Consider the following 20,513-nt stretch of genomic DNA (forward strand, 5'->3'; position numbering starts at 1 on the left):
TTTGTTTGATGATTCTTCGATGATCGAATTGTTGTTTCAAAAACACGTTACATTTTGAATTTAAGATGTACGATACAGCGTATACACATTTTACATTAAGTAGCGCCAGTATATGAGTATATTCGGTGTCCGTTGTTGGTACTACGAAAATGCAAAATATCGACTGTGACAGTAGGGGTATTCATGGATCGCAGATACCACATTACGGCCCAATTACCCAATTATCTGCAGTATATGATCTACCAGAAGAATATACAATCAGTAATTTTATCCGTCCTTGAACTGTTTAAATATAGGCGGCTTAAGTGGGCTAAGTTCGTTTTTGTCATGGGTATACTTTTTGGTATATTTAAAAAAAAACACGGTATATTTTGGTATATTTCTTAAGGTCTGGCAGTTTTTGCGATTTAAAAAAAAATCTTTTATTTATTTGAGGTCAAAATTGAACGGAATATCGGTATATAATGGTACATATATTTAAGAAGAAAGGGTATAGAAACTTCGATAAGCAGGTTAGCTCACAAATCGTACTTACGTGTATCATTTACTCGAATAGATTGCATTTAAATCCCTTTCACTAACTCACTTTCAAACAATTTCTATTTGTCGCTCAAGTTTGGTATTTTAGCTGAAACCTTTTTTTGTTTGACCATTTTTGCTAAAACCTTTTTTTACGCAAAATGCAATAAAAGCAAGTATTAAGAATAAGCCAGTTAAGGAAATAATTGATTGATAGGGCGTACAAAATTATATGGGCATGGCAAAATGTTCTATATAGTTTGTAATATTCGATGGAATATCAAAAACGAGGAATATGTAAAATGCGTCAGTATATTTGCGGTAAATTTTGATATATTTCGATATTTATCGGACGGCATTTTTTATCGATCAATTCCAAAAAGTGACGCCGGCTTGCAAATTTTGACTCGAAATATAATTAAATTGTAAATTTTTAAAATAATTAACAAGATGCGTCCGCCAGAGTTTAAATTGAACAATCCGCCAGAGGACTTGATATCGGCTGTGAAATTCGGCCCCAAATCGAACCAGTACATGGCGGCATCGTCATGGGACGGAACGCTGCGCTTCTACGATGTGGCGGCAAACCAGATGCGGCAGAAATTCCTGCAAGATGCGCCAATTCTTGACTGTGCCTTCATGGTATGTACACTGTGTGATTGTTGACAAACTTCCCCCCCTAATGCAATTGTTTATGCAACAGGATATTGTGCACGTGGTGAGCGGCTCGCTGGACAACCAGCTGCGCCTCTTCGATGTGAACACCCAGACGGAGACCATTGTGGGCGCCCACGAGAACGCGGTGCGTTGTGTGGAGCATGCCGAATACGTAAATGGCATCTTGACGGGCAGCTGGGACAAGAATGTCAAACTCTGGGACATGCGCGAGAAGCGCTGCGTTGGCACCTTCGAACAGAACAACGGCAAGGTGTACTCCATGTCTGTGATTGACGAGAAGATTGTGGTGGCTACCTCCGACCGCAAGGTGCTCATCTGGGACCTGCGCAAAATGGACAGCTATATAATGAAGCGCGAGTCCTCGCTGAAGTACCAGACGCGTTGCATTCGCCTCTTCCCCAACAAAGAGGGCTACGTGATGTCCTCGATTGAGGGCCGTGTGGCAGTCGAGTACTTGGACCACGACCCCGAGGTGCAGCGTCGTAAATTTGCCTTCAAATGCCATCGGAACAGGGATAACAACATTGAACAGATTTATCCGGTGAATGCGCTCAGCTTCCACAACGTTTATCACACATTTGCCACTGGCGGCTCCGATTGCATAGTTAACATCTGGGACGGCTTTAACAAAAAGCGTCTGTGCCAGTTCCACGAATATGACACCTCCATTTCAACTCTAAACTTTAGCTCCGATGGCAGTGCCCTGGCCATTGGCTGCTCCTACCTGGACCAACTGCCCGAGACGCCCGCCACCGTGCCTCATCCGACCATTTATATAAGATATCCGACTGACCAAGAAACAAAGCAGAAATGAGTGGCGTGCATCTCGACTAACATTTTCCACTCTCATGTTTTTAGTTGTTACCAAGGAGCAGAGTAAATACATATATGTAATCGTATCAGTATCAGTTAAATAATCCACTCTTTTGCCTTAGAGTATCCCTCTCTGATAAGTGTCCACAGCAGCTTTCCCAGCACGACGAAGAGCTCGACGAAACTTATTGCAGAGGCGCCAATATAAAGACTTATGATACCCCCAAAGTGGGCCATCAAATCGAGACTTGTGTACTTCAGTTTGGTCACGATTTTGGTCATCACTCGCTGGCCGTAATATATCTGTGCCTTAATTACTCTGTTGGTCTGGTTTTTATCGCTGTCCACGACACAGAAATTGGTGAGATTTTGATTTTGATTTGGTTTTGGCTTACTTACTAATCCAATTTCCGGACGTTGACCGTCATTTGGTATTTTCGAGAGCTGCAATTGTCGGGGCAATGACAGGTGTGACCGCGTCGCCAGTCGTTTATGTACTTCTCCTGGTCGCCCACCTTTACATAGCTGAAGATATCGGCGTTGAGACTGAGGCATTTCGCGTCCAAGATTCCGCACTCACGAATGCCCTCTGTAACTGCAGGATGAGAGCTGAGAAGTCTGAGAAAGAAGTAAACGAACAGAACCCTACCTATGGGTGGTAGGAAAACTGGTGTCGAGCAGTTGCAGGCTTTTATCACTGCCTGGTGAAGGCACACAACAATGCAGTTTTCCCGATTGTAGACCAATGTCGTGTCCTGGTAATGAGGGTTTTTCTCGTTCTTCTCGGAGGAAACAAATCAGCATTTCCACAAAGGTCAAATCGAAGTACTCACATCAAAGTAGCACCGTCTCTTCTCGGGACTCATCTCGTATGTGTTTGGAGACGTCTCGGTGACCATTGGATGCACTGCCACAAAGTTCTCTGTTTCCGGATGGAGGTGATAAACCATGTTATTTGACCACTGACGGGGCTCCTTGATCATGAGCTGGTGAGAAATGAAATGAAATGCAATGAAGGAGCTTTCTTCGATGTGGTTTCTGCACCCACACTCATTCCATAGGGGAGTTTTGTGCCAGCTCTAAGATAGGATTCATTCAGGTTAATAGTGAACTTCAGACCCGACTCTTCGCCAGCAGTGCTCAGTTTGTACGGGTAAAACTTGTTGGTGAGCTGCTTCTTGCGCGAGTGTTCAGAGATGAGCGAGTTGAAGACCAGACACTGCCCCTTCTCGGTTTGCTCCGACACAAAGAGCTTGCAGCAGTCGTACGGCGTCTCATCGAAGACACAGGAGTCCGGGACGAATAGTTCGTCGCAGCGATGGGACAAATAGTTTATCACCGTTCTCACATTCAACGATTCCAGCGCAGTAAGATTGCGCTTGGACAAGTTATGCGCTTTGTTGAAGTTCACAAAGGTCGTCTGCTCCAGGACAAGGAGAAACTGGCGGAATGTTTCCATTAGCTCGGCATCAGGATGACGGGGCAGGAATCGCAGGACGGCAGCTGGAGTACGTAACCAGTTGACATGATTCCAGGGACAGATCGCCACCGCCGGGAAGTCGATGTGGTATACTGGCATCTGGGTGGTGTCTATCAGGCTGACCAGCAGCTGTTCGCTGTGGCGATGCATCAGTACGGAGTACAGGCTGAAGCAGGTGATGGCCGCCCCCACTACGATGCACAGCCACATGCAGCGCACCCAGAAATGCCTCTCTGTGAACACATTCTGCATTCCGTGGATGGTGGAGTGGGCAAGTGAATCAGTCAGACGATTTAGCACCTTCTTCTTCAGCAAATTCTGCTTGAAGCGGAGCAGACCTTGGCCGCCATTTGGACGCGGGGCCACGAGTTCCTTGGTGTACAGCAACATTTCGAATGGCCAACATTTGGTGAAGTTCTGCCACAGGAGAAACCCCACCCGTCGACCCTCCATTAGCAGCTACGATGGGTGTGACCAAGTGGAAAGTCAAGTGGTACGTTCAATGGGTTTATTAACTAAATTAATGGCTATCAGTAATGGGTATCAACTATTTCTAGGCCTTGGGGGCCAGGCTCTTCTGGATCTTCTGCAGGTGCTCCTTCAGGAGGCAGGTGGCACCGCGGTAGGCCCACTCGCAGGCATTGGATCCTTGCTCGTTCTTGTCCACGCAAGCAGCGATGCTGCTATGCATCGCCTCGTTGTGGTCGGCATGTCCGAGCTCGAGCTGCTGGTGGATGTTCTCCACACTGAAGCCAGTCTGGACATCGAACAGGCCCCACTTGGTGAACACGCACTTAATGTAGCACTGGGTCTTGGCATCGTTGGGATACTGCCACTTCGTGTACTGCTCCACAAGATCGGCAGGCACGCCCAGTTCCTTGACGCACTCGTCGCGATAGGCCAGCATATTATCGCGATTCTTCAAGACATATTCGGCTGAGGCCTGTGACCGGCACCAGAGAAATTGTTTGGTTAATTATTTTCCATATTTTTGGGTCAGGTTTGAAGGGTTATCAACGCTTGGGTTGGGTTTAGTTCATCTATACCAAACACTTACCAAACTAATCAGCACGCAGATGGCAACTAAGACTTTCATTTTGCTGTTTGAAAATTGTGTGTGGTGGCGGCTTGGGCGATGAAGCGGAGACTGTGCCTGATCAGGCCAGACCAGCTGCTATTTATACCCCCAGGCGCGTCATGGACTTGGCACCGTACCTGAATACTGGAATGGAACGGACGGGAAATGCTCGACAGAGGGAGGGAGATTACGCTGCTCGATTCGATTTATTCATGCTCTTTCAGAAGGAACTTTGCCAGCAATGATCTCTTTTGTGATGCGATCAAGTGGACAACAAAGATTTCTTTTATGACATCTGATAACCTACAGATGGGCTCGTGTGGCTTAGTCTGTCGCCTTTAAACTTTGACATATTCTCGTACATATATGTATGCATACTTACCTTTTTCCTTAAAATCATTGTGAAAGAATTTCTCTTTATGTTGTATACTAATTGAATTTTGCTCAAATGCAACCCCAGAACATGTGCACTGACTCACTCATATATACCTGGTATATAGCGTATGTATATACATATGTACTAATACAATCTACAAACCGATACCCTAGCTGGCAAGGTAGTTTTCCACTGCCTCGTCAGGTAGTTAAACTCTAAACAATTCCCCTAATGCGTTTTTTCTTCTGAATTTATTTATGTTCGTCTGAACATTGAATCGCTGTTCCGATTACAGGTAAAGAAACGTGAGAAAGCAGCTGTGGCTGTGTCAGATTGAATAAGGGAGCGGAGGGGCAGTGCTATTCGTCGCTGGGCAGCCGACAACAGGCGAAGTGGTCCAGGATGGCATTAACCCAGCCCAAGACCGAGATTCCCATAATCAGACCTGCTATGCCACCATAGGAAACTGTGGATGAATGGAGTAGAGCGGGTAAGACTTGAGATCCCGTCGAAGCGAGAGTGAGACTCACCCATCAGATCGATGAGGGTGAAGCGCAGCATGGAGCGATACGAGAAGAGGGTCTCCTCCTGAAAGTATACGTCTATCTCGATTACCGAATTGTTGTTCTCCACGCTGCTCAATCGTTCGGTATAGGTGGAGGAGTGGTACTGTGTATGATCGCACTGCGGGAAGCAGCCGCAGTCGACGGTGGTAAAGATGTTATCTCTGGACTCCTCGATGATGTTGCTCATGGAGAACAGCGAAACTGTTGGTTGGCAATCAGATTAACTCATGGTATGATATGGCATCCTATCGCAACACTCACGTCTGTTGTCATTGAAGCAGGGCAAGTGCTTCACCCCACAAAGTTTTGTTCCATTATAGTAGCTTGATTCTGTGATATTTTCCATCCTTGTAGTCACCGGACGGGGCAGATTCACGGTGCAGTTGCATTTTTTCAAGATGTACTGCACATGGCACTTGTAAATACACTCGGATCGCGACTGGCCCAGACGTACAATCTCACTCTGCAACGATAAAGCTTGTAATGGTTGCCCCAATTGCACAGAAAGCTATTCGCCATCACCTCGAACAGACAGCGGCGCATTTGGACTGGCCGGGCCTTGACGTCTGCCTCGGCTGTGAAGCGCAGTGGCTCTACGGGAATGACAATACGATCCTCAGTGGAATAGGCAATACTGTGGCCCAGCTGCTGAGTGGGTTCATGCACAATCACCTGGATTATACGTATTATATATGTATTATTGTATTACTAAAATAATTGATTGCCAACTCACCCCCAGCATATTTATATTAAAGAAATTTTGATTACGATGTATCTTCACATTAAGGCCGCTGAGGGATCCCGAGGCAGACGCAGACCACGGCCAAGTTTCGTCCGGGAATTCGCATCGCACTGAGTTGAAGACGTACGCAAACCCTTTAAAGGTGGAGACTGACCGAAAGAGGCTGCAGCAGTTCATGGGCTTGCGGCGCCACGAGCACTCCGCGAAGAAATACTTGCAAGCGTCCTGGAAGGAATCATACACTGTGTCCATGTCCAAAGCTGTGGGATCTACATCTGCGTATTCGGGAAACTCTTCGAAGCTATGTTTATCGAGTTGGACTGCATCTGGGGTTTGCCAGAGAACGGCCCGGGCCATATTGAAGACTCTGGTGTGGCGCTGCGCCTCATTTGACGCATTGAGATTGGTGACAGACATGGGGATGATGGTCACTGCGGGAAAATTGATCTCCGATACATGGACGTCGGTGCGTTCGATGGTGGTTTGAACCCAGTAGTAGAAGTACCGCTCCGAGGAGAGGATGCAGACATAGACAGTGACTATGGCAAAAACCATCTTCAGCGGTATACGGGCACAGCTGTAATGGGGGTTAAAGTGGGGGGAGTGGCACGAAAGAGTGATGTCGACCTACCGCCTGACGGACAGCCACTTATTGTTCCTCTTCTTGTCGTTTTTTTTGGACTTAATCTGCTTGCCCGACCCCTTCTCATCAACATCATCATCATCATTACCGAGTTGCGGTTCAGGCTGCCACTCAACTTCACCCATTTCGCTCAACCGAAGGACTGACTGTTTGGGAAAGTCACGGTTAATTGGGAGGCGAGCCCGCTAATCAATGAGTGCGACGACGACACGCACTTTTGTCACCGGGCTGGGCTTATCTTTTGCCGAAAACATAACTACTCAATTACAACCGATGTGAGCCGTAATGGATACCTGTCCGACAAAAGTTTCCCACTGCAATTTGCAGCCATTCCATAAAAGGGTTCCCCGGCATCCGGAGCAGAGCTCAGTGATTCCACGACACACGTCCCGGCATGGCGAAGGGTGACAAATCGGATACGCCGCAAAAGCAAGATACTAAGTGCTTTATGGAGTTGTTGCGCGTCTACTTTCGGAGCTACTGCGAAAAATCAACCATTCATTGCGTCCGCTATCTCTACGATCCGCAGCTACACAACCTGGAAAGGTCTCCATCCAGTGAGCATGGACTTCAATCCACTGATGAATCATCTTTCCCGTTGCAGACTTATCTGGTGCTTGCTGCTCTCCGTCAGCATTGCCCTGTCATGGTTCTTTTATCTGATGCTATCGGAACGCTTTGTGTCGCAGAAGCTGCAAACTGTCGTCCACGATCCCCAGTACCCCGTCTTTCTCGTCGAATTCCCAGCAGTTGGTATTTGCACTGACAATCGCATCAATTGGAGCCAGCTGCAGGCGGCCAAGTCGGAGTTCCTGCCTGCCAATGCGAGCTTGGAACTTGTGGAGTCCTTCACCACTTTGGTTGCTCGACTGGAGACGCTGCGCTTTGGCAGCTTTTCGGTGGGTCTGTCCGAGCTGGATGACGACAATCTCGAGGCAGTGAACTTCATCAACATCACAACGTTGGCCATGTTCCTGACCCTAAGTTGCCAGGATATCATGGTGCTCAACTCGTGTCAGTGGCGCAGCACAACCTTCGACTGCTGCGAGTACTTTGTGATGGAGAAAACCGAGTTTGGGTTCTGTCTGGTCTTCAACTCGGATTTGTCACCGCGCTCGAAGGAGATCAAGAAACGCGAGGGCTCCCAATTCTATCCCCGTCACAATGCGAAGGCCGGCCAGAGCTCGGGTCTCAACTTTGATCTGCTTCTAAATGAGAGCTTCAAGCGACCGAATTCCTTGGCCACCGATAAAGTCTATGTATGATGCTTGATGGAGTTGCTGCCTTTGGTATCCCATAAAAGTACCCTCTCCATGTTTTAGATAATGATCAAAAAGCCAGACCAAATGTCGAATGTGGTCTATTCCATGACCCAAAATACCGAGACCTATGTGACGGTTCGTCCCGACCTGACGTGGACCGATGAGACCACCCGGAGCATTCCCCCAGAACGTCGCAATTGTCTTTTTGTGGACGAGCAGCTCGAGCTGGATCCCGCGGACTCGGCCAAGAAGTATGGCAAGCCCTTCCAGCTTACCAACTGCCTGAATCGGTGCCATGAGTCGTACTTGATTCAGCTGTGCAACTGCTCCCTGCCCATTTTCTTTCTTCACAATCAAAAAGGTGAGTTGGGGCTAGAGAGTGCTTCCAGAGGTGCCATTGTTCTTGTTTTTCAGTCAAGGAATGCACAGCGACCAGCCTCCGGTGCATCGCGAGGCATAATGGTGAGGATCACACAAAGCGGGGCGGGATCCTTCGATAACAATATCCCTTGTTGCAGATATTTTCAGCTACGATAAGCGTCGGGAGGAGGATGCTCTGTTTAGTGCTACCAAACCAGGCATGACATGCTCCTGTCTGGTGAACTGCTATCTGCTCGATTACTACACGGCCACAACGACGCTGCCTCTCTCTGCCAAGAGGATGTAATATCTTTAGATCATTTCTTAGTGGACTTAGTGACTTATATAAAGAATGATTTCAGTCCAAAGGATCCGCAGCAGAAACTTTTCAGAGTGGATGTGCACTACCAAGTGGAGACGACGCCGCTGTACCGCACCAGTCTGGAATTTACCACGATTGATTTGATAGGTTTGATTTAGGAATCTGAAAGCCTGATATCTCTCCTACATCTGTATTTATTTGACAGCTAACTTGGGTGGCATCTTTGGCCTGTGCTTGGGCGCCTCTATGGTCAGTGCATTCGAGTTGATTTACTATCTAACAGTCGGCTTTGGCATGCATCTCTACGACAACTCCTACTATGGCGTACTCCATCGGAAAATGAAGATAAAATGGCGCGCCTTTAAGAGCTATTTGAAAAACGAAGTCACTCATTTGGCTGACCATCAGGTGCATCCATCCCAAAAGGACCAGACCACAAACAAAATTAGGCATCCGCACCACCACCAGAGAAATGCCTGGTGAATGTTATTTATTGTTGATTTATACTCACATTGATGCTCATATTATACCTATAGTCCCGTCAACGTATATACTTAGCTGGAGTAATCTTTCTCTGTCCAAAGGGTATAGTAATGACTGCTGGTTGGAGTGGGCGTGGCTGGAGGGACAGTTTCCTCTCCCCATGCAAATATAAATAGAGGCCAATGGTGAAGAAGTAGACCAGCTCAAAGGCACTGAGCAGTGAGGCGCCCAGGAAGAGTCCAATTATACCACCGAAACTAGCTGAAAATTGTTATCCAATGAAAAGATTGGACGACAGGTATGATGGATTCTACACACCCAGCAATTCCACAAAGGTAAAACGCATGTTGGTGTGGTACTGGATGAACCATCCCGACTGATAGAAAATGTCCAGGCGAATGGTACCCAACTCTGTGTGGGTGTCGTTATTACTGGGAGAGATGGAAAATGGAGATGGGAGAGCTATATAGGGTTGGGGATTTACTTACTCTAAGGTGCTGCTACTAAATACTCGATCGAAGATTAGCTGAGTGCAACTTATGAAGAGGTTACAGATCATGCTCTCCTTGTACAGATTGTCCACGTACTCATCCTCCTGTGGATGGCGCTCCACGCTAAAAGTGACTATAAAATGTATGGGGAAATAAGAAATGATATATGCATTCGTTTAATTGGGATTAGTATGCACTTACGTCTGTTATCGTGGAGACACTTAAAGTCCGATGGCTTGCAGACAGTAAAGTTATCTAAAAGAAAGAAAAGAAAACAGATGGCGAGCACTTGCACAGATTGATGACATGTTCCTGGTGACACTTGCTGCGACAGTTTCCCACCCAGTACTCAAAGCCCGGCAGATTCTTGTACTGAGGATGGGTAACCTCATCCGGAAAGATGCAGCGTCTGTGGGATATGGCGCACGACATCGCTCCACTGCTGCGGTTGCTTGATCATCACGTATACGCCCCGTTTGTTGGGCCGAATAAGAGAGGAGTTCCTGAGTCGCAGGAAAACATCCAAGCCAGAGCCCTCACCATACTGTGGTGTGCGACGGGGATAGTACTTGTTCTCCTTCTGTGTAGGGAACCACAAATGAGTTTCGAATCCGATCTAACCAACTTGCCCACTCACTTACCTCTTTCTGTCGCCTTGCTGGACTGATCAGTGAATTGAAAACCCAACAGGAGCCGGACTCTGTGAACTGCAACTCAAAAATCTCACAACAGTTCTGCGGGTTGCCCCGCAAGAGGCAGGCGGAAAAGAAATCACTGCACTTCAGCAGGACATACTCAATGACTGTTGCCACATCTAAGCGAGGAGAGGATTGTAGCATACAACGTACAGGTTATAGGAGCTGATGATAACTAAACGGGAGTAGGAAGTACGCGCTGGCTTCGGCTTTTGTCTCTGGTCGGCGGGGTGTGGGCATGGAGGACATTTTAGTACCCATTTAGAGCCCTCAAATGGTCGAGATAAGAATGTATATACAAAATAAATCACGTACGAGTAGGGAAAGGATACTAGGAAACGGGATACAGGGGGTCAAAGGGACAGATCAGCATGGATACGTAAACGAAGAAGATCACCGGTCAGATCTTTGTCGGCTGCGGTATCGCCCATTGGCGAGAACAGCAAAACGCAGCCCTCCTCCCGCCCAACAGACCGAGGGACGCTGCTGCATGACGCACGGTGCGTAGCCGAACCGAACGCGAACATGCAAGAAAGATAGCTATTAGACTAACATTCGAGGAAAATTATCACTAAACTTACTAAGATACTAAGCATGCAATCAAAATACAAATACCACTACAATTACTAATTAATAGAAAGGTAATTTAATAAGAGGAAGATAATTAGTGGTGGATATAATATGGTAGAGGGAATTATAATCCTAGCTTAAGACCCTAAACGGTTCATGCAAGGAATAATTCGATCTACAAAGTGGAAGGAACAACGGTATAAAAATTTCTAGTCAGTCTAATAGGAATCGTGAAGTTTATGCGGCTCAACAGATCAGGGCTGTCTATGTCACCCCTGATCAAGGATCCCTCCAACAAAGACTGCGGTGGGTCACCTCTCCGTCAGATGAGGTTGCATGGTTCCGATATAAGATATTTAGCCTTGGTTCATTTCCAAACTAACTTTATTTAAGCAATCCACAGTTCTTCATTGAAATTCCTATAAAACCTAACGCTAATAGAATCTAGTCCCTAATATAAGCCTGCTCGTCGAAAAACAGGTCTTGATAAGCTTTATCAAAGCTCACAAGATCTTCAACTCGAATTTTTGTACGGCCTAGTTTTAGGCTGTAATTTTGGGAGTTAGCCGTGGATAATTAAAATACAAGAAGGCACGACAAGCGTCGAATATTACAGGATGCAGACATAGACAGTGGCTATGGCAAAAACCATCTTCAGGGGTATACGGGCACAGCTGTAATGGGGGTTAAAGTGGGGGGAGTGGCACGAAAGAAAGTCACTTATTGTTCCTCTTCCTGTAGTTTTTTTTTGACTTAATCTGCTTGCCCGGCCCCTTCTCATCAACATCATTATCATCATTACCGAGTTGCGGTTCAGGCTGCCACTCAACTTCACCCATTTCGCTCAACCGAAGGAATGACTGTTTGGGAAAGTCACGGTTAATTGGGAGGCGAGCCCGCTAATCAATGAGTGCGACGACGACACGCACTTTTGTCACCGGGCTGGGCTTATCTTTTGCCGAAAACATAACTACTCAATTACAACCGATGTGAGCCGTAATGGATACCTGTCCGACAAAAGTTTCCCACTGCAATTTGCAGCCATTCCATAAAAGGGTTCCCCGGCATCCGGAGCAGAGCTCAGTGATTCCACGACACACGTCCCGGCATGGCGAAGGGTGACAAATCGGATACGCCGCAAAAGCAAGATACTAAGTGCTTTATGGAGTTGTTGCGCGTCTACTTTCGGAGCTACTGCGAAAAATCAACCATTCATTGCGTCCGCTATCTCTACGATCCGCAGCTACACAACCTGGAAAGGTCTCCATCCAGTGAGCATGGACTTCAATCCACTGATGAATCATCTTTCCCGTTGCAGACTTATCTGGTGCTTGCTGCTCTCCGTCAGCATTGCCCTGTCATGGTTCTTTTATCTGATGCTATCGGAACGCTTTGTGTCGCAGAAGCTGCAAACTGTCGTCCACGATCCCCAGTACCCCGTCTTTCTCGTCGAATTCCCAGCAGTTGGTATTTGCACTGACAATCGCATCAATTGGAGCCAGCTGCAGGCGGCCAAGTCGGAGTTCCTGCCTGCCAATGCGAGCTTGGAACTTGTGGAGTCCTTCACCACTTTGGTTGCTCGACTGGAGACGCTGCGCTTTGGCAGCTTTTCGGTGGGTCTGTCCGAGCTGGATGACGACAATCTCGAGGCAGTGAACTTCATCAACATCACAACGTTGGCCATGTTCCTGACCCTAAGTTGCCAGGATATCATGGTGCTCAACTCGTGTCAGTGGCGCAGCACAACCTTCGACTGCTGCGAGTACTTTGTGATGGAGAAAACCGAGTTTGGGTTCTGTCTGGTCTTCAACTCGGATTTCTCGCCGCGCTCGAAGGAGATCAAGAAACGCGAGGGCTCCCAATTCTATCCCCGTCACAATGCAAAGGCCGGCCAGGGCACGGGTCTCAACTTTGATCTGCTTCTAAATGAGAGCTTCAAGCGACCGAATTCCTTGGCTACCGATAAAGTCTATGTATGATGCTTGATGGAGATGGTTGCCTTTGGTATTCCATAAAAGTACCCTCTCCATGTTCCAGATAATGATCAAAAAGCCAGACCAAATGTCGAATGTGGTCTATTCCATGACCCAAAATACCGAGACCTACGTGACGGTTCGTCCCGACCTGACGTGGACCGATGAGACCACCCGGAGCATTCCCCCAGAACGTCGCAATTGCCTTTTTGTGGACGAGCAGCTCGAGCTGGATCCCGCGGACTCGGCCAAGAAGTATGGCAAGCCCTTCCAGCTTACCAACTGCCTGAATCGGTGCCATGAGTCGTACTTGATTCAGCTGTGCAACTGCTCCCTGCCCATTTTCTTTCTTCACAATCAAAAAGGTGAGTTGGGGCTTAAAGAGTGCTTCCAGAGGTGCCATTGTTCTTGTTTTTCAGTCAAGGAATGCACAGCGACCAGCCTCCGGTGCATCGCGAGGCATAATGGTGAGGATCACACAAAGCGGGGCGGGATCCTTCGATAACAATATCCCTTGTTGCAGATATTTTCAGCTACGATAAGCGTCGGGAGGAGGATGCTCTGTTTAGTGCTACCAAACCAGGCATGACATGCTCCTGTCTGGTGAACTGCTATCTGCTCGATTACTACACGGCCACAACGACGCTGCCTCTCTCTGCCAAGAGGATGTAATATCTTTAGATCATTTCTTAGTGGACTTAGTGACTTATATAAAGAATGATTTCAGTCCAAAGGATCCGCAGCAGAAACTTTTCAGAGTGGATGTGCACTACCAAGTGGAGACGACGCCGCTGTACCGCACCAGTCTGGAATTTACCACGATTGATTTGATAGGTTTGATTTAGGAATCTGAAAGCCTGATATCTCTCCTACATCTGTATTTATTTGACAGCTAACTTGGGTGGCATCTTTGGCCTGTGCTTGGGCGCCTCTATGGTCAGTGCATTCGAGTTGATTTACTATCTAACAGTCGGCTTTGGCATGCATCTCTACGACAACTCCTACTATGGCGTACTCCATCGGAAAATGAAGATAAAATGGCGCGCCTTTAAGAGCTATTTGAAAAACGAAGTCACTCATTTGGCTGACCATCAGGTGCATCCATCCCAAAAGGACCAGACCACAAACAAAATTAGGCATCCGCACCACCACCAGAGAAATGCCTGGTGAATGTTATTTATTGTTGATTTATACTCACATTGATGCTCATATTATACCTATAGTCCCGTCAACGTATATACTTAGCTGGAGTAATCTTTCTCTGTCCAAAGGGTATAGTAATGACTGCTGGTTGGAGTGGGCGTGGCTGGAGGGACAGTTTCCTCTCCCCATGCAAATATAAATAGAGGCCAATGGTGAAGAAGTAGACCAGCTCAAAGGCACTGAGCAGTGAGGCGCCCAGGAAGAGTCCAATTATACCACCGAAACTAGCTGAAAATTGTTATCCAATGAAAAGATTGGACGACAGGTATGATGGATTCTACACACCCAGCAATTCCACAAAGGTAAAACGCATGTTGGTGTGGTACTGGATGAACCATCCCGACTGATAGAAAATGTCCAGGCGAATGGTACCCAACTCTGTGTGGGTGTCGTTATTACTGGGAGAGATGGAAAATGGAGATGGGAGAGCTATATAGGGTTGGGGATTTACTTACTCTAAGGTGCTGCTACTAAATACTCGATCGAAGATTAGCTGAGTGCAACTTATGAAGCAGTTACAGATCATGCTCTCCTTGTACAGATTGTCCACGTACTCATCCTCCTGTGGATGGCGCTCCACGCTAAAAGTGACTATAAAATGTATGGGGAAATAAGAAATGATATATGCATTCGTTTAATTGGGATTAGTATGCACTTACGTCTGTTATCGTGGAGACACTTAAAGTCCGATGGCTTGCAGACAGTAAAGTTATCTAATAGATGGATTACTTTTTTTATTAATATTTGCATTCGCAAAGGACGGCCGTCTACTCACCCTTATCGGTTACCGGAAAGAAAACAGATGGCGAGCACTTGCACAGATTGATGACATGTTCCTGGTGACACTTGCTGCGACAGTTTCCCACCCAGTACTCAAAGCCCGGCAGATTCTTGTACTGAGGATGGGTAACCTCATCCGGAAAGATGCAGCGTCTGGCTCTGGGCGTCAAGGCTCGGGTTCGCTGATCCGTGGTTGTGATGCGGGGCACCATGCTGATCTGGGTTTGCGCCCCGTGTGGGACATGGCGCACGACATCGCTCCACTGCTGCGGTTGCTTGATCATCACGTATACGCCCCGTTTGTTGGGCCGAATAAGAGAGGAGTTCCTGAGTCGCAGGAAAACATCCAAGCCAGAGCCCTCACCATACTGTGGTGTGCGACGGGGATAGTACTTGTTATCCTTCTGTGGAGGGAACCACAAATGAGTTTCGAATCGGACCTTGCCCACCCACTTACCTCTTTCTGTCGCCTTGCTGGACTGATCAGTGAATTGAAAACCCAACAGGAGCCCGACTCTGTGAACTGCAACTCAAAAATCTCACAACAGTTCTGCGGGTTGCCCCGCCAGAGGCAGGCGGAAAAGAAATCACTGCACTTCAGCAGGACATACTCAATGACTGTTGCCACATCTAAGCCGTCCAGCAGGGTCAAGTTAGCAGCTAGCGGGGCATTGTTGAAAAAGCTCGACATCTCTGTCAAGCGAGTCAAGTGCGAGTCGGCGGCAGACGAAAAGAAGCGAACGAAGAGCTCCTTTTCTGCGGCAGAGATGTTGGGACCCAGGAAGTGATACGGAGCCTCGTTCTCCAACTTTATCCAATTTATGCGGTTGCGCGGACAGATCCCAACAGCGGGAAAGGGCGCCGCGAATATCGGATACATGGTGTTCTTGATGGTGGTCTGAATACGCATCGACTGGTAGAGCTCACTGAGATCTACGTACACAATGCTGGCACCTATGCTGGTGGCCACCAGAATCAGCAGCCAAATTATCCTGTGCTCAAAGGGAAATTGTCTTTATTTTTAAAGAAGGGAGTCCAAGCATTCTTAAAAGCATACCTCTCAAAGTATTTCAGCTTCGGATCGGCCAGATATCGTATGCCATGCACCGAGGAGGTCGCCGTGTACTCCTTGAGATATGGAAGAAGGAGACGCCATAGTTTACCCGCCGAACCCTGTGGCTCGTGCTGCGCCCTGATCTGTCCAAGTTTCTTTCCATACTCCCCATAGAGAGCTTTGCGTGGCCGTGGCAGTTCCAGGGGATAAAACATGACAGAACGAAATATTGTATACAGCTGTTATTGCTGCGAGTTTATGAAGGATGCGCCGTGCTCGACGAATGCCGAGAGATTGGGAATTCAAATTAAAGTTAAGCGCAGAGGAAAGCCTTTGCAGCATTGAACTCAATCAAAAAGCAATTATTCAAACGGCCTCCCCTCTCCCACTCCCTCTGCCGACTCTTCCAACTAAAGCTTAAATCACGCACACAATTAACACTTGAGTGCCGACTGGGAGGAGGAATGAGACTCCTTCTGTTCGAGCAACTAAAAGTGGACAAGGACGCACAACTTGTTTACCCAACTCGATTGAAGCGGCGCTGGCCGAGAAGGTCAGGAGGACAGTCTCTGGGTCCAATGTCCAATGTCAGCGTAATCCTCCGTTTGCCCGACTGTTTGTTCATTCATTAAACTGGCCTTCTCGAGGAGAAGCAACGAGTGGCCGGAGGAGTCTGCGTTACTTTTTATTGAGTGCTGGTCAATCCGGGCGCGACGGTGGGTGCACGACATTCTGCTCTGTCTGTCTTGGCTTGTCGCTCCCCCCAAATGCTTTCTGTGCAAACAACTAAAAATATTTTCGATTTATCATTGCGTGTATTCCATGTTCATGTCGCTGTCGAATGCCTTCTTCTTCTTCTTCGATTGAGTTGTTCTTGGCTTGTCTCTTGGCTTGGCAGCGTGATTTATTTGGCCAACAAACTTTTGGCCTGCTACAAGTTTGCGGTGGCCCGAATCGTTATTTGATTCCACATAAAAGATACAGCAGCTAATGCCGCTTGGAACAGACATGAACTGCTCCAGAAGAGCTCCGTTTTAAGTAAGTCGGATGGGCCTAGGCTGGTCCTTGATTCCGCTCCTGATGCCACCCGTCCAGACTCTAGGGGCCGCACACATGGCCTGGTTTCGGGCTACTAATCCCGGCATTATGGACAACCAGATTGGTCTCCAATTAGCGTCGTGTCAATCAAACGCTGCTCGCGCCCCTCGGCTGGTCGTTAAACGTCAATTGATTTAGTGGTCCTCCCCTTTGTTCTGCCTTTGATTTCAAAGTTTGCCGGACACGTGCGTCCGTTCGGAGCGGACACCTAACCGCATATGGTGCGAGCAGTATCAATTTCGCAATTTCTGGCTAATTATAGTATATCAATGCCACGAATCAGAGGCAGTTAAGTTCTGATTCAGTTCCATTGATGGGTGCTAATAAAACCACTCTGAAGCCTGAATCCATCTGCTTTCTGTCACATTCTGGTATTCTCTCTCCAGTCACGTTTCAGCCAAGACTCTTTCGAGACTCCATTCGATTCCTGGCACATGACTGCCTTAAAACGAACCCTTGTTCAATGAACCCAGTCGCGACTCGATTCGATTCGATTCCATTCCCCAGGCATTCCTCCTCAGGCAGGGACGTGAATCACCCATCGCTCTTCATTATGCATCGTTTCCTTGACACACTCTAAAAGAAATCTTGTGATGAGTAGTTATAAATGAAATTTCCTCCTCGCACACACCACACCGAACCGACTCAGGGTTCAGACGTTAATGACTTCCGCTTGTGAGAGGGGGAGTGGAGACCCGCTCACTTTCTCTATGTACGAGGGACGACATCGAAAACTTTCAGTTTCACTTTTCCTTTAACTTTGTGTCACACGCGCGTGTGCAACAATTTCGTTTGGATTGTCCTCTCCATCATCATCATCATCATCATCACCATCACCATAATCATCATCATCATACACATCATACACATCATACACATACCCATACTCATCCCACGATGGGGTTCAAGTTCATGTGGCCTATTAAGCACAGACAGCATCACAGCATCACCGCATCGCCGCATCACCCAGGCAGCAGCAGAGCAGAGGCAATCCCGAATCAGAGCCGCACTCGAAGCCCAGAGTGAGTTTGTTGCCTGCCCGTTCAAAATTCAATCTCACTTTTATGAGGCAACAGAAACGTGACAAGGCACCGACTGTCACCGTCACCGTCACTGTAGAGTGACACGGAGACAGCAGGAGCAGGAGCAAGAGTCTGAGCCGCAGCAGGCGCAGGAGCAGGAGCTGGGGCAAGAGCCTGATTCCTGGGCTGGGTGCGAATGCTGAATGTTGCCAACTGCCAGTTAGACTGTCAAGTGTCTGGGCATAATGCCATTTAAATATGCAAATTTAGTTTAAAATGAACTTTAACTCCTTCGTCTTCGGCGTCGGCGTCGGTGAGGAAAAGTTTGCCTGTTAATTTGCATGTTTCGCACCATCGCGGCATTGTCTTCATTTGCGCCATGGTGTACACTGTTCACTGTACACTGTACATGGCTCGTAGCCGTGTTCCTAACTGCTCCATAATTGCGTTTATCTTTTGATGGCTAAATCCTCTGCCCCGCAGAGAAGAGCTGAATAGAATGAAAGCACTGCCTAGCAGGGCTTTGAGCTCCATCACTTCCGCCCGCCTGAGCGGCAGAAGGAGATGATGCCGATGCCGATGCCGTTGCCGTTGTCAAAGCTGCCATAAACAAGCCAAGTAATGCGTGTTAATTATTTAATAATATTAAAGGATTACAAGCCATGAACCCGAACCGCTATTCGCCCGTTTCCCTGATTGATGGTGGTGGTGGTTTTGCCATTCCCCATTTCCATTTGACTTTGCCTGGGAGCTGAGCAAAGATTTGTCAATCCCATTGATGGGGCTGACAAGCGGCCAAGGCTGTTGACTTCTGTTCCGGAGCAAGGTGAAAGGTGTTCCGTTTTGTTCCTCTCTTTTTATAGAGAGTGTGCGCCATCCACAATGCTTGTCGCTAGCAAGTAATTTGAATAATTTTCTGTGGAAGTGCAAAATTTGCATATGAAATCTGCAATTTCGCATGCAACAAGGAGTGGAGCAGCAGCAGCAGCAGCAGCAGGAGAGCAGCAGCAGTTTTTCCACATATTTGCAACGGCAGCTGCATTGACTCGGAGGCAGTCAGGCAGCAGGAAGTTGGCTCTGCTCTGCTCCTGATTCTGGGAACTGATGTGCGGCGGTCCTGGGGAAAGGAGGCGATGCTTTTAACTTGTCTATGCAAATGCAAATGTTTGTACGCAATCGAGGAATAAACAAATGTGCTCTCTCTCTGTGTGTTTTTGTGTGTGTGTGAGTGTGTGGCATGGCAAGTTTTCGCCTTTGCCCTTGTTCGACTTGAAAAGGAGCAGCAAAATACAGCAAAAAAGAACAGGAGAAAAGTTGTGCTTGTGTGAAGCCCAATGTGAGTTATGACAGGATGAAAATTAAGAAAACTTCTTATAATTGATGTCATGCATTTTAAATCCCATTTCAGTCGGTTTTCCATTTGCATTTTCCCCCATTTTTGGTTCGGTTCGGTTGCATGCATCAAGAACTAGGAAAAATTAAATTAAGTCTCCCGCTTAGAGTACACTATCAGGACACTTCAATTCTCTCAAGGGCGCCTTTTTTTACCCTCTGCAAAATTGTAATTACTTCGACGGAATTCGTTAGTTTGGTGCTCCATCAGTCATCAGTCACTCTGTGTCTGCGAACGTGAGGAAAATAATAAGTATGGTATTTACACATGCAGAATGCCATAAACGGAATGGCGAAATGAGTTTTGCACTGCAGAGAGATTGCACTGTTCCAGGAATCAAGTACCAAAGGCTCCCAGCCAGCCAGCCAGCCCTCCACCCAGCCAGCCAGGACTCTACCATCGAATGGTAGGAGCTGGCATAATTTAAGCACGGCGCTTTTAATTTGAAAGTTTTCCCAACAACTTTTTAAATACCCAACGTTAGGTAACTGCTAGACAAGTATTTTGTGTGTCACATTTTTGACAGGGAATTTTGCGATTAATGCCGACAGTGGGAGAGCAGGCAGGCAGACAGGCAGGCAGGCAGACAGGCGCTTGTCTGCGTAGGAGTAAATACGGCAGGGGTTTCCGAGCAGTTTAGGGCCGCAATATTTCATGTAGAGTGGGGAAGCACGACAGGTGTCCTTACATATTTCAACTATTTTAGTGAAAGAATTGCAGAGAAATTGCAGAATTATAGGAGAAAGCAATGATTTCCACTTACAAAAAAGGCCCATGCTGCACACTGAGACGCTCCTGTCGAAAACTGTCCTACCGGTCGGATGATGCGAGCCATATAACAGTCTGACGCCTGCGCGGAGGTGGCCAAGAATTTTGGCGCCAACTCAACAGCTGTGCGTTTGCCGGGCTTCT

General features: G+C 47.4%; 7 protein-coding genes, 1 long non-coding RNA gene and 1 pseudogene across 10 annotated transcripts; 4 read left to right on the forward strand and 5 right to left on the reverse strand.

Annotated features, from left to right (window-relative positions):
• Positions 1–859: 859 nt before the first annotated feature.
• Bub3 (mitotic checkpoint protein Bub3) lies at positions 860–2,111 on the forward strand. The gene is made up of 2 exons (XM_001357726.4): positions 860–1,161; positions 1,223–2,111. The coding sequence occupies exons 1-2, from the start codon at positions 970–972 to the stop codon at positions 2,009–2,011; spliced, it is 981 nt and encodes a 326-aa protein (XP_001357763.1). The 5' UTR covers positions 860–969; the 3' UTR covers positions 2,012–2,111.
• ppk19 (pickpocket 19) lies at positions 2,029–3,978 on the reverse strand. Of its 2 annotated transcripts, XM_001357722.4 has the most exons (5): positions 3,059–3,978; positions 2,844–2,996; positions 2,660–2,789; positions 2,410–2,605; positions 2,029–2,350 (listed from the first exon to the last, which is right to left on the reverse strand). In XM_001357722.4, the coding sequence occupies exons 1-5, from the start codon at positions 3,941–3,943 to the stop codon at positions 2,107–2,109; spliced, it is 1,608 nt and encodes a 535-aa protein (XP_001357759.4). In that variant the 5' UTR covers positions 3,944–3,978; the 3' UTR covers positions 2,029–2,106. The 2 variants fall into 2 exon arrangements, with proteins under 2 accessions (XP_001357759.4, XP_015038574.2); XM_015183088.2 differs by having other exon boundaries at positions 2,410–2,789.
• Positions 3,979–3,984: 6 nt separating this feature from the next.
• Positions 3,985–4,695, reverse strand: Obp99a (Odorant-binding protein 99a). The gene is made up of 2 exons (XM_001357725.5): positions 4,548–4,695; positions 3,985–4,433 (listed from the first exon to the last, which is right to left on the reverse strand). The coding sequence occupies exons 1-2, from the start codon at positions 4,584–4,586 to the stop codon at positions 4,044–4,046; spliced, it is 429 nt and encodes a 142-aa protein (XP_001357762.1). The 5' UTR covers positions 4,587–4,695; the 3' UTR covers positions 3,985–4,043.
• On the reverse strand, positions 4,598–7,043 carry ppk30 (pickpocket 30). Of its 2 annotated transcripts, XM_001357723.4 has the most exons (6): positions 6,884–7,043; positions 6,244–6,829; positions 6,033–6,182; positions 5,772–5,973; positions 5,475–5,711; positions 4,598–5,410 (listed from the first exon to the last, which is right to left on the reverse strand). In XM_001357723.4, the coding sequence occupies exons 1-6, from the start codon at positions 7,018–7,020 to the stop codon at positions 5,304–5,306; spliced, it is 1,419 nt and encodes a 472-aa protein (XP_001357760.3). In that variant the 5' UTR covers positions 7,021–7,043; the 3' UTR covers positions 4,598–5,303. The 2 variants fall into 2 exon arrangements, with proteins under 2 accessions (XP_001357760.3, XP_015038573.2); XM_015183087.2 differs by having other exon boundaries at positions 4,598–5,711.
• LOC117184438 (uncharacterized) lies at positions 5,613–6,251 on the forward strand. The gene is made up of 2 exons (XR_004469793.1): positions 5,613–5,740; positions 5,865–6,251. It is a non-coding gene; the product is annotated as an uncharacterized lncRNA (long non-coding RNA).
• Positions 7,044–7,257: 214 nt separating the features above from the next.
• ppk20 (pickpocket 20) lies at positions 7,258–9,396 on the forward strand. Its single transcript, XM_001357724.4, has 7 exons — positions 7,258–7,441; positions 7,500–8,154; positions 8,218–8,518; positions 8,572–8,619; positions 8,676–8,820; positions 8,880–8,986; positions 9,045–9,396. The coding sequence occupies exons 1-7, from the start codon at positions 7,290–7,292 to the stop codon at positions 9,320–9,322; spliced, it is 1,686 nt and encodes a 561-aa protein (XP_001357761.3). The 5' UTR covers positions 7,258–7,289; the 3' UTR covers positions 9,323–9,396.
• On the reverse strand, positions 9,285–10,797 carry LOC117184437 (pickpocket protein 19-like; annotated as a pseudogene).
• Positions 10,798–11,826: 1,029 nt separating this feature from the next.
• LOC117184736 (pickpocket protein 19-like) lies at positions 11,827–14,295 on the forward strand. The gene is made up of 7 exons (XM_033383477.1): positions 11,827–12,338; positions 12,397–13,051; positions 13,116–13,416; positions 13,471–13,518; positions 13,575–13,719; positions 13,779–13,885; positions 13,944–14,295. The coding sequence occupies exons 1-7, from the start codon at positions 12,187–12,189 to the stop codon at positions 14,219–14,221; spliced, it is 1,686 nt and encodes a 561-aa protein (XP_033239368.1). The 5' UTR covers positions 11,827–12,186; the 3' UTR covers positions 14,222–14,295.
• Positions 14,184–20,497, reverse strand: LOC4800491 (pickpocket protein 19-like). Its single transcript, XM_015183015.2, has 8 exons — positions 20,365–20,497; positions 16,092–20,298; positions 15,492–16,026; positions 15,030–15,438; positions 14,914–14,967; positions 14,710–14,845; positions 14,540–14,652; positions 14,184–14,482 (listed from the first exon to the last, which is right to left on the reverse strand). Exons 2-8 carry the CDS (start codon positions 16,301–16,303, stop codon positions 14,280–14,282), a joined length of 1,662 nt encoding a protein of 553 aa, XP_015038501.2. The 5' UTR covers positions 16,304–20,298; positions 20,365–20,497; the 3' UTR covers positions 14,184–14,279.
• Between the last annotated feature and the right edge of the window lie 16 nt (positions 20,498–20,513).

This window comes from Drosophila pseudoobscura, chromosome 2, assembly GCF_009870125.1.
Source record: "Drosophila pseudoobscura strain MV-25-SWS-2005 chromosome 2, UCI_Dpse_MV25, whole genome shotgun sequence".
In the NCBI taxonomy this organism is placed as follows: domain Eukaryota; kingdom Metazoa; phylum Arthropoda; class Insecta; order Diptera; family Drosophilidae; genus Drosophila; species Drosophila pseudoobscura.

Bases quoted from the DNA above. Each gene is read 5' to 3' on its own strand.
- Bub3 (XM_001357726.4), top strand. From the start codon at position 970: ATGCGTCCGCCAGAGTTTAAATTGAACAATCCGCCAGAGGACTTGATA. The intron at 1,162-1,222 runs GTATGTACACTG...TTTATGCAACAG, and splicing joins TTCTTGACTGTGCCTTCATG to GATATTGTGCACGTGGTGAG.
- ppk19 (XM_015183088.2), bottom strand. From the start codon at position 3,943: ATGGAGGGTCGACGGGTGGGGTTTCTCCTGTGGCAGAACTTCACCAAA. The intron at 2,790-2,843 runs GTGAGTACTTCG...TCCTCCGAGAAG, and splicing joins AGAGACGGTGCTACTTTGAT to AACGAGAAAAACCCTCATTA. The intron at 2,351-2,409 runs GTAAGTAAGCCA...TGTCGTGGACAG, and splicing joins AACGTCCGGAAATTGGATTA to CGATAAAAACCAGACCAACA.
- Obp99a (XM_001357725.5), bottom strand. From the start codon at position 4,586: ATGAAAGTCTTAGTTGCCATCTGCGTGCTGATTAGTTTG. The intron at 4,434-4,547 runs GTAAGTGTTTGG...TGCCGGTCACAG, and splicing joins TCTGCGTGCTGATTAGTTTG to GCCTCAGCCGAATATGTCTT.
- ppk30 (XM_015183087.2), bottom strand. From the start codon at position 7,020: ATGGGTGAAGTTGAGTGGCAGCCTGAACCGCAACTCGGTAATGATGAT. The intron at 6,830-6,883 runs GTAGGTCGACAT...CCCCCATTACAG, and splicing joins AAGTGGCTGTCCGTCAGGCG to CTGTGCCCGTATACCGCTGA. The intron at 6,183-6,243 runs GTGAGTTGGCAA...CGTATAATCCAG, and splicing joins TTAATATAAATATGCTGGGG to GTGATTGTGCATGAACCCAC.
- ppk20 (XM_001357724.4), top strand. From the start codon at position 7,290: ATGGCGAAGGGTGACAAATCGGATACGCCGCAAAAGCAAGATACTAAG. The intron at 8,155-8,217 runs GTATGATGCTTG...TCCATGTTTTAG, and splicing joins TGGCCACCGATAAAGTCTAT to ATAATGATCAAAAAGCCAGA. The intron at 8,821-8,879 runs GTAATATCTTTA...GAATGATTTCAG, and splicing joins CCTCTCTCTGCCAAGAGGAT to TCCAAAGGATCCGCAGCAGA.
- LOC117184736 (XM_033383477.1), top strand. From the start codon at position 12,187: ATGGCGAAGGGTGACAAATCGGATACGCCGCAAAAGCAAGATACTAAG. The intron at 13,052-13,115 runs GTATGATGCTTG...TCCATGTTCCAG, and splicing joins TGGCTACCGATAAAGTCTAT to ATAATGATCAAAAAGCCAGA. The intron at 13,886-13,943 runs GTTTGATTTAGG...TTTATTTGACAG, and splicing joins TACCACGATTGATTTGATAG to CTAACTTGGGTGGCATCTTT.
- LOC4800491 (XM_015183015.2), bottom strand. From the start codon at position 16,303: ATGTTTTATCCCCTGGAACTGCCACGGCCACGCAAAGCTCTCTATGGG. The intron at 15,439-15,491 runs GTAAGTGGGTGG...TTCCCTCCACAG, and splicing joins CAGCAAGGCGACAGAAAGAG to AAGGATAACAAGTACTATCC. The intron at 14,968-15,029 runs GTGAGTAGACGG...TCCATCTATTAG, and splicing joins CTTTCCGGTAACCGATAAGG to ATAACTTTACTGTCTGCAAG.